The sequence below is a fragment of the Chenopodium quinoa genome, unplaced genomic scaffold (genome assembly GCF_001683475.1).
Source record: "Chenopodium quinoa cultivar QQ74 unplaced genomic scaffold, ASM168347v1, whole genome shotgun sequence".
Lineage (NCBI taxonomy): Eukaryota > Viridiplantae > Streptophyta > Magnoliopsida > Caryophyllales > Amaranthaceae > Chenopodium > Chenopodium quinoa.
The window spans coordinates 33,213-44,509 of NW_018744324.1; the positions used below are offsets into that span (position 1 = coordinate 33,213).

An 11,297-nucleotide genomic window follows, 5' to 3' on the forward strand; every position below is an offset into this window, starting at 1 on the left:
TTGATTGAATATGTTTGACTTTCATTTGATTCAATTAGCTTTGTAGAATATATTTGACTTTCATTTGATTCGAAAGCTTTGTTAGAATGTGTTTGACTTTCATTTGATTCAAATTCCTTTGTTTGAATGTGTTCGACTTTCATTTGATTCAAATAGCATTGTTTGAATATGTTTGACTTTCATTTGATTCAATTAGCTTTGTTTGAAAGTGTTTGACTTTCATTTGATTCATTGAGCTTTGCTTGAATGTGTTTGACTTTCATTTAATTCAATTAGCTTTGTAGAATGTATTTAACTTTCATTTGAATCAAATAACTTTGTTTGAATGTGTTTGACTTTCATTTGATTCAATTATCTTTGTAGAATGTATTTGACTTTCATTTGATTCAAATAGCTTTGTTTGAATGTGTTTGACTTTCATTTGATTCAATTAGCTTTGTAGAATGTATTTGACTTTCTTTTAAATTAAAAAGCTTTGTTTGAATGTGTTTGACTTTCATTTGATTCAATTAGCATTGTAGAATGTATTTTACTTTTATTGGATTAAATTAGCTTTGTTTGAACTTATTTCACTCTCATTTGATTCAAATAGCTTTGTTTGAATGTGTTTGACTTTCATTTAATTCAATTAGCTTTGTAGAATGTATTTTACTTTTATTTTATTTAATTAGCTTTGTTTGAATTTATTTGACTCTCATTTGATTCAAACAGCTTTGTTTGAATGTGTTTGACTTTCATTTGATTCAATTAGCTTTGTAGAATGTATTTGACTTTCATTTGATTCAAATAGCTTTATTTGAATGTGTTTGACTTTCATTTGATTCAATTAGCTTTGTTGAATGTATTTGACTTTCATTTGATTCAAAATCTTCGTTTGAATGTGTTTGACTTTCATTTAATTCAAATAGCTTTGTTTGAATGTGTTTGACTTTCATTTGATTCAATTAGCTTTGTAGAATATATTTGACTTTCATTTGATTTGAAAGCTTTGTTTGAATGTGTTTGACTTTCATTTGATTCAATTAGCTTTGTTCGAATGTGTTTGACTTTCATTTGATTTAAATAGCTTTGTTTGAATGTGATTAACTTTCATTTGATTCAATTAGTTTTGTAGAATGTATTTGGCTTTCATTTAATTTAAATAGCTTTGATTGAATATGTTTGATTTTCATTTGATTCAATTAGGTTTGTTTGATTGTGTTTGACTTTCATATGATTCAATTAGCTTTGTTTGAATGTGTTTGACTTTCATTTGATTCAAATAGCTTTGTTTGAATGTGATTGACTTTCATTTGATTCAATTACCTTTGTAGAATGTATTTGACTTTCATTTGATTCAAATAGCCTTGATTGAATGTGTTGTTTGACTTTCATTTGATTCAATTAGCTTTGTTTGAATGTGTTTGACTTTCATATGATTCAATTAGCTTTGTTTGAATGTGTTTAACTTTATTTGATTCATTTAGCTTTGTTTGAATGTGTTTCACTTTCATTTAATTCAATTAGCTTTGTAGAATGTATTTGACTTTCATTTGATTCAAATAGCTTTGTTGAATGTGTTTGACTTTCATTTGGTTCAATTAGCTTTGTAGAATATATTTGACTTTCATTTGATTCGAAAGCTTTGTTTGAATGTGTTTGACTTTCATTTGATTCAATTAGCTTTGTTCGAATGTGTTTGACTTTCATTTTATTTAAATAGCTTTGTTTGAATGTGATTAACTTTCATTTGATTCAATTAGTTTTGTAGAATGTATTTGACTTTCATTTGATTCAAATAGCTTTGATTGAATATGTTTGATTTTCATTTGATTCAATTTGCTTTGTAGAATGCATTTCACTTTCATTTGATTCAAATAGCTTTGTTTGAATGTGTTTAACTATCATTTGATTCAATTAGCTTTTTTGAATGTATTCGACTCTTATTTGATATAATTTGCTTTGTTTGAATGTATTTGACTCTCATTTGATTCAAATAGCTTTGTAGAATGTATTTGACTTTCATTTGATTCAAATAGCTATGTAGAATGTATTTGACTTTCATTTGATTCAAATAGCTTTGTTTGAATGTGATTGACTTTCATTTGATTCAATTAGCTTTGTAGAATATATTTGACTTTCATATGATTCAATTAGCTTTGTTTGAAAGTGTTTGACTTTCATTTGATTCATTTAGCTATGCTTGAATGTGTTTGACTTTCATTTAATTCAATTAGTTTTGTAGAATGTATTTAACTTTCATTTGAATCAAATAACTTTGTTTGAATGTGTTTGACTTTCATTTGATTCAATTATCTTTGTAGAATGTATTTGACTTTCATTTGATTTATATAGCTTTATTTGAATGTGTTTGACTTTCATTTGATTCAATTAGCTTTGTAGAATGTATTTGACTTTCATTTGATTCGAAATCTTTGTTTGAATGTGTTTGACTTTCATTTGATTCAATTAGCTTTGTTCGAATGTGTTTGACTTTCATTTGATTTAAATAGCCTTGTTTGAATGTGATTAACTTTCATTTGATTCAATTAGTTTTGTTGAATGTATTTGACTTTCATTTAATTCAAATAGCTTTGATTGAATATGTTTGATTTTCATTTGATTCAATTAGGTTTGTTTGATTGTGTTTGACTTTCATATGATTCAATTAGCTTTGTTTGAATGTGTTTGACTTTCATTTGATTCAAATAGCTTTGTTTGAATGTGATTGACTTTCATTTGATTCAATTACCTTTCTAGAATGTATTTGACTTTCATTTGATTCAAATAGCTTTGTTTGAATGTGTTTAACTTTCATATGATTCAATTAGCTTTGTTTGAATGTGTTTAACTTTATTTGATTCATTTAGCTTTGTTTGAATGTGTTTCACTTTCATTTAATTCAATTAGCTTTGTAGAATGTATTTGACTTTCATTTGATTCAAATAGCTTTGTTTGAATGTGTTTGACTTTCATTTGATTCAATTAGCTTTGTAGAATATATTTGACTTTCATTTGATTCGAAAGCTTTGTTTGAATGTGTTTGACTTTCATTTGATTCAATTAGCTTTGTTCGAATGTGTTTGACATTCATTTGATTTAAATAGCTTTGTTTGAATATGATTAACTTTCATTTGATTCAATTAGTTTTGTAGAATGTATTTGACTTTCATTTAATTCAAATAGCTTTGATTGAATATGTTTGATTTTCATTTGATTCAATTAGGTTTGTTTGATTGTGTTTGACTTTCATATGATTCAATTAGCTTTGTTTGAATGTGTTTGACTTTCATTTGATTCAAATAGCTTTGTTTGAATGTGATTGACTTTCATTTGATTCAATTAGCTTTGTAGAATGTATTTGACTCTCATTTGATTCAAATAGCTTTGTTTGGAATGTGTTTGACTTTCATTTTATTCAATTAGATTTGTACAATGAATTTGACTTTCATTTGATTCAAATAGCTTTGTTTGAATGTGTTGGAATTTCATTTGATTCAATTTGCTTTGTAGAATGCATTTCACTTTCATTTGATTCAAATAGCTTTGTTTGAATGTGTTTAACTATCATTTGATTCAATTAGCTTTGTTGAATGTATTCGACTCTTATTTGATTTAATTTGCTTTGTTTGAATGTATTTGACTCTCATTTGATTCAAATAGCTTTGTAGAATGTATTTGACTTTCATTTGATTCAAATAGCTATGCAGAATGTATTTGACTTTCATTTGATTCAAATAGCTATGTAGAATGTATTTGACTTTCATTTGATTCAAATAGCTTTGTTTGAATGTGATTGACTTTCATTTGATTCAATTAGCTTTGTAGAATATATTTGACTTTCATATGATTCAATTAGCTTTGTTTGAATGTGTTTGACTTTCATTTGATTCATTTAGCTTTGCTTGAATGTGTTTGACTTTCATTTAATTCAATTAGCTTTTTAGAATGTATTTAACTATCATTTGAATCAAATAACTTTGTTTGAATGTGTTTGACTTTCATTTGATTCAATTAGCTTTGTAGAATGTATTTGACTTTTATTTGATTTCATTTGCTTTGTTTGAATGTGTTTGACTTTCATTTGATTCAATTAGCTTTGTAGAATGTATTTGACTTTCATTTGATTCAAATAGCTTTGTTTGAATGTGTTTGACTTTCATTTTATTCAATTAGCTTTGTAGAATGTATTTGACTTTCATTTAAATTAAAAAGCTTTGTTTGAATGTGTTTGACTTTCATTTGATTCAATTAGCTTTGTAGAATGTATTTTACTTTTATTTGATTAAATTAGCTTTGTTTGAATTTATTTCACTCTCATTTGATTCAAATAGCTTTGTTTGAATGTGTTTGACTTTTATTTGATTCAATTAGCTTTGTAGAATGTATTTGACTTTCATTTGATTCAAATAGCTTTGTTTGAATGTGTTTGACTTTCATTTGATTCAATTAGCTTTGTAGAATATATTTGACTTTCATTTGATTCGAAAGCTTTGGTTGAATGTGTTTGACTTTCATTTGATTCAATTAGCTTTGTTCGAATGTGTTTGACTTTCATTTGATTTAAATAGCTTTGTTTGAATGTGATTAACTTTCATTTGATTCAATTACTTTTGTAGAATGTATTTGACTTTCATTTGATTCAAATAGCTTTGATTGAATATGTTTGATTTTCATTTGATTCAATTAGGTTTGTTTGAATGTGTTTGACATTCATATGATTCAATTAGCTTTGTTTGAATGTGTTTGACTTTCATTTGATTCAAATAGCTTTGTTTGAATGTGATTGACTTTCATTTGATTCAATTAGCTTTGTAGAATGTATTTGACTTTCATTTGATTCAAATAGCTTTGATTGAATGTGTTTGACTTTCATTTGATTCAATTAGCTTTGTTTGAATGTGTTTGACTTTCATATGATTCAATTAGCTTTGTTTGAATGTGTTTAACTATATTTGATTCATTTAGCTTTGTTTGAATGTGTTTCACTTTCATTTAATTCAATTAGCTTTGTAGAATGTATTTGACTTTCATTTTATTCAAATAGCTTTGTTTGAATGTGTTTGACTTTCATTTGATTCAATTAGCTTTGTAGAATGTATTTGACTTTCATTTAAATTAAAAAGCTTTGTTTGAATGTGTTTGACTTTCATTTGATTCAATTAGCTTTGTAGAATGTATTTTACTTTTATTTTATTTAATTAGCTTTGTTTGAATTTATTTGACTCTCATTTGATTCAAACAGCTTTGTTTGAATGTGTTTGACTTTCATTTGATTCAATTAGCTTTGTAGAATGTATTTGACTTTCATTTGATTCAAATAGCTTTATTTGAATGTGTTTGACTTTCATTTGATTCAATTAGCTTTGTTGAATGTATTTGACTTTCATTTGATTCAAAATCTTTGTTTGAATGTGTTTGACTTTCATTTGATTCAAATAGCTTTGTTTGAATGTGTTTGTCTTTCATTTGATTCAATTAGCTTTGTAGAATATATTTGACTTTCATTTGATTCGAAAGCTTTGTTTGAATGTGTTTGACTTTCATTTGATTCAATTAGCTTTGTTCGAATGTGTTTGACTTTCCTTTGATTTAAATAGCTTTGTTTGAATGTGATTAACTTTCATTTGATTCAATTAGTATTGTAGAATGTATTTGACTTTCATTTAATTCATATAGCTTTGATTGAATATATTTGATTTTCATTTGATTCAATTAGGTTTGTTTGATTGTGTTTGACTTTCATATGATTCAATTAGCTTTGTTTGAATGTGTTTGACTTTCATTTGATTCAAATAGCTTTGTTTGAATGTGATTGACTTTCATTTGATTCAATTAGCTTTGTAGAATGTATTTGACTTTCATTTGATTCAAATAGCTTTGTTTGAATGTGATTGACTTTCATTTGATTCAATTAGCTTTGTAGAATATATTTGACTTTCATATGATTCAATTAGCTTTGTTTGAAAGTGTTTGACTTTCATTTGATTCATTTAGCTTTGCTTGAATGTGTTTGACTTTCATTTAATTCAATTAGCATTTTAGAATGTATTTAACTTTCATTTGAATCAAATAACTTTGTTTGAATGTGATTGACTTTCATTTGATTCAATTAGCTTTGTAGAATGTATTTGACTTTCATTTGATTCAAATAGCTTTGTTTGAATGTGTTTGACTTTCATTTTATTCAATTATATTTGTACAATGAATTTGACTTTCATTTGATTCAAATAGCTTTGTTTGAATGTGTTTGAATTTCATTTGATTCAATTTGCTTTGTAGAATGCATTTCACTTTCATTTGATTCAAATAGCTTTGTTTGAATGTGTTTAACTATCATTTGATTCAATTAGCTTTGTTGAATGTATTCGACTCTTATTTGATTTAATTTGCTTTGTTTGAATGTATTTGACTCTCATTTGATTCAAATAGCTTTGTAGAATGTATTTGACTTTCATTTGATTCAAATAGCTATGCAGAATGTATTTGACTTTCATTTGATTCAAATAGCTTTGTTTGAATGTGATTGACTTTCATTTGATTCAATTAGCTTTGTAGAACATATTTGACTTTCATATGATTCAATTAGCTTTGTTTAAAAGTGTTTGACTCTCATTTGATTCAAATAACTTTGTTGACCAAGATGGTCAAGGGTCACTCATCCATGGTCAAGATAAGGAAGTCCAATACGGTGCTAGTGAGCAAGGTACTGAGGGAATCTTTTTGTCCAAATCATTCTTCAATCCAATGCACGGTTTTAGTCCAAAGAGTTTAACAAATGGTTACACTTCTCTTAGTGTAACTAATCTTGTTGAAGGCATCTAGTTAATGTGTCGTTTTTCCAAGCTTGAAGCCACGCATGATTGATGCATTTGAGAGTTACATTGGACTGATTATGAAGGCGTGATTCAAGGCTTGTGTTGGGCGTGAATTAAGGCATTGGTTGGCTGATTATTCTACCTCTTTACTTGGGGGTTATTTGTACTTAATTAGAGAGTTGTTGCTGGAATAAAGGAGCTTGAATCAAGGGTTTAAATGGGAGGTTACAAGCGTGACTCAAGGGGGCTGTTTGCACGTTTCTTGGACGTTGAAGATGCTCTTTGAAGACTTCATGTTTGCTGAACGTTTCCTCTTTAATTTAAGCATAGTTTTTAAGCTTAATTGAGTAGTTTTATTTTGTTGTTATGAGGGATTAATTGGACGGTTATATGAGCCTTTTAATCACCTTATAGTTAGTATCTTATTTTGTCTTTTAAATTAGGCAAGTGATGGATGATCATTAAAAGTTGTAAAGAGGAATCCCATGTTCCTTTATGTAACTTATACACTACTATAAATAGTGTGCTATGCATGAATGAAAAGTATCCAGAAATTTGCTTAAACACTTGTGTTTTGATTGATTAAACGTGACTTAGTAACTAGTCATTTTTAAGGTCCAAGTTTGTTAGCTCAAATTTGAAGAGTGCTAGTTTTGGTAGAGTGTTCCCAAACCTAGGAGCTTGCGTAGTGAACGAGTGGGTTGAGTGTTCCCTATTCCTAACTACACCAAGCAAAGGGTGAGTGTTCCCCTTTGTTATATCCGAAACTAGGGTGAGTGTTCCCCTATTTTCACCTTCATTGTTCACGATTTCACTAAGACCCCTTAAAACATACTTTTGTAACAAGGTTCTCATCTTGTTTACACATCATTTGGCGCGTCAGGTAGGGGGTGTTTTTCTAAACATTTCCTAAGGGTCGAATACCTACATACCATGGGAGAAAACCCGGACTTAAGGACAGCGTTGGAAGCTCTTAATCGATCCATTGCTAGTCAAGAAAGGTTGGCCGAAACCAATGCCAATCTACAAGGGAACCTTGCTGCCTTGATGGCAAGGCTCATGAACGAGCAAGATAGGAGAGATCAAAATGAGGACCCTCCACCTAGGAGGGAGGATAGAAGCCTCAAAGTGGACGTTCCTTCTTTTGATGGGACACTTGATCCAGAGAAGTACTTGGAATGGGAGAAATCCTTGGAGAGGTACTTTGAATATAAGGACATTCATGAGGATGTTCAACGTTTTAAGATTGCCAAAGTCAAGCTTAAAGGCTATGGTGATAGTTGGCTACAAGGAGAGCAAAGGGGACGTGCCCTTAGGGGGAAAGCTCCTATCTCTACTTGGGGCAAACTCAAGAAACGGATGAAAGACCGTTTCATCCCACACAATTACAAGCAAAGTCAATATGTGAAGTGGAGTACCTTGCAACAAAATGGGGACTCTGTGGAGGATTACATAAAAGAGTTTGATAGACTTGCTATTGTGTGTGAAGTAACCGAAAATGAAGAGCTCAAGATGGGGCGTTTCGTATCTGGTTTGGACCAAGAATTACAAGACAAACTTGAAGGTTATACTAACCTCACGTTTGTTGAAGCTTGCAAATTGGTGATTAAGTTCGATGCTAAGAGGAAAAAGAAGAAGCCTACTACCATCCCTCAATTGGCACGAAAACCTTCTTTCCCTACAAAGGAAGGGTCTTCCTTCAACAGACCGAGTAATCCACCAAAGAAGGACACCAAGGACGTGAAGCTAGGTGACATTGTGTGTTACAAATGTGGAGGACGAGGTCATTACAAGAAGGATTGTCCTAATACTAGGGCGTTAACCATACAAGAGGTTAAGCTCATGGCCACTCAAAACATCAACTGGGATGAGTTTGAGGAGGAGGAAGAAGAAGTTGAAGATGATTGTGATGATTGCATGGCCGAGCCAGAGGGGAAGACTAGCCTCGTGATTAGGAGGGCCTTGCAAGCACGTGTGGAAGAGCATGCTGCCCCCCAACGCCAACACATTTTCATCACCCGTTGTAGAATTGGTGACGAGGTATGTGATTTGATTATTGATGGAGGGAGTGAGGCTAATACCGTGTCTAAGACCTTAGTATCTAAACTTGGTCTAACTACTACTAATCATCCACAACCTTACAAGTTGAGTTGGTTAAATTCAAATGCTAGCACCGGGGTTAGGAAGCAATGCATGGTTTCTTTTTGTGTTGGTTCATATTGTGATTCTATATTATGTGATGTTGTGTCTATGGATGCTTGTCATATTCTACTTGGTAGGCCTTGGCAAACGGATAAAAAATCTATACATGATGGGTATCACAATACGTATACCATAGTCCATGAAGGGAGGAAGAAAAAACTACACCCTTTACCACCCCCACGGTTTTCACCATCACAAACCCCACAAAAAGAAGTATCCTTGTTGTCTCTTAAAGAGTTTGAGAGGGAGTTGGAAGGTGAGGGAGAGTTGTTCATGCTGTACTCCAAGGAAACCCACGAAAAATTTGTTGCTCATAATCCTAGGTTAGCCCAATTGATTAAGGATTTTGAGGACGTTTTTCCGGATGAATTACCTAAAGGACTACCACCCATACGAGGAATTGAGCATCAAATTGATCTCATTCCCGGAGCACCCTTGCCAAATAAACCAGCCTATAGATGTAACCCTTTAGAAACTAAGGAGTTACAACGACAAATTGAAGAGCTAATGGGTATGGGTTATGTGCGTGAGTCCATGAGTCCATGTGCCGTTCCTGCTTTGTTGGTCCCTAAGAAAGATGGTACTTGGAGAATGTGTATTGATAGTAGAGCCGTTAATAACATTACCATCAAGTACAGGTTTCCAATTCCAAGGCTTGATGACATGCTTGATGAGCTGAGTGGTTCCAAGGTCTTCTCAAAAGTAGACTTGAGAAGTGGGTATCATCAAATTCGCATGAGAGAAGGGGATGAATGGAAGACTGCGTTCAAGACAAAGCATGGGTTGTATGAGTGGCTCGTCATGCCATTTGGCCTTACAAATGCCCCTAGCACGTTCATGAGATTAATGAATGAAGTGCTAAGGCCATTTCTTGGCAAGTTTGTGGTAGTATACTTGGATGACATTCTCATTTATTCACGTGATGAAGAAGCTCATTTTGATCATCTTTTTCAAGTATTTTCTGTTTTAAGACAAGAAAAATTGTATGGGAAACTAGAAAAATGTGATTTTTTATTGTATGAAGTCATGTTTCTTGGCTATATAGTTTCAGGTGATGGCGTGAAGGTAGACCCTAGCAAAATTGAAGCAATTCAATCATGGCCTAGTCCGAAGACACTCACGGAAGTTCGTTCATTTCATGGACTTGCTTCTTTCTATAGAAGATTTATCAAGAATTTTAGCACACTCATGGCTCCCATAACTGAGTGTACTAAGAAGGGGACGTTTGAATGGACTACACAAGCTCAAAAGGCCTTTGAAGAAGTCAAGGAGAAAATGTGCAACACTCCTATTCTCGCACTTCCTGATTTTTCCAAGCCATTTGAAGTTGAGTGTGACGCAAGTGGAAAAGGTATTGGTGCCGTGTTGATTCAAGGTGGGCGTCCTATTGCCTACTTTAGTGAGAAGATGAGTCAAGGCAAGTTGAATTACTCCACCTATGACAAAGAGTTCTATGCTATGGTAAGAGCTCTAGAACATTGGTCACATTATTTGAGACCACAACCTTTCATTTTGCATTCCGATCATGAATCATTGAGGTTCATACATGGTCAAAAGAAGCTGAACGCAAGACACGCAAAGTGGGTCGAATTTTTACAAACATTTAACTTTTCCTCTAAATACAAGAGTGGGAAAGCTAATGTGGTTGCGGATGCCTTGTCTAGAAGACATAATTTGCTTGGAATGGTTGAAGCAAAGGTACTTGGGTTCGATTTGATCAAGGAGTATTATCAAGAAGATGATGAACTCAAGGGGATAATTGAAAAATGTGTCCATGGAGTCTATGATCTGTTTTCCTTACATAATGGTTTTCTTTTTAAAGGAAATAGATTATGTATTCCAAAATGTCCCATTAGAAGTTTGTTGATACATGAAGCTCATGGGGGAGGACTAGCTGGTCACGTTGGTATTCACAAGACAATGGAGCTTCTCCAAGCTCACTTTTATTGGCCGAAAATGTTAGCCACGGTTCATCGTGTGGTGAGTCGTTGTTCTACTTGTCAAAGAGCAAAAATGGTGTTTCACAAAGGTCTCTACAAGCCCTTGCCAATTCCCGAAAGACCTTGGGAAGATGTTAGTATGGATTTTATTGTAGCTTTGCCTAGAACTCAAAGAGGCAAGGATTCAATAATGGTGGTGGTTGATCGGTTCTCAAAAATGGCTCACTTCATTCCTTGCCATAAAACTGAAGATGCAATGAAAGTGGCTAAGTTATATTTTGAAGAGGTGGTTCGTTTTCATGGGGTGCCACGCACCATTGTGTCGGATCGTGATACTAAGTTCCTAAGTCATTTTTGG

General features: G+C 31.9%; 1 protein-coding gene across 1 annotated transcript; it reads left to right on the top strand.

Annotated features, from left to right (window-relative positions):
- Positions 1-6,622: 6,622 nt before the first annotated feature.
- LOC110696249 lies at positions 6,623-10,979 on the top strand (the record flags this gene model as incomplete). The annotated part of the gene is made up of 4 exons (XM_021873528.1): positions 6,623-6,685; positions 8,409-8,630; positions 8,679-10,124; positions 10,698-10,979. Coding segments are annotated over exons 1-4 (2,013 nt in total), but the record flags the coding sequence as incomplete, so codon positions are not given.
- Positions 10,980-11,297: the final 318 nt, after the last annotated feature.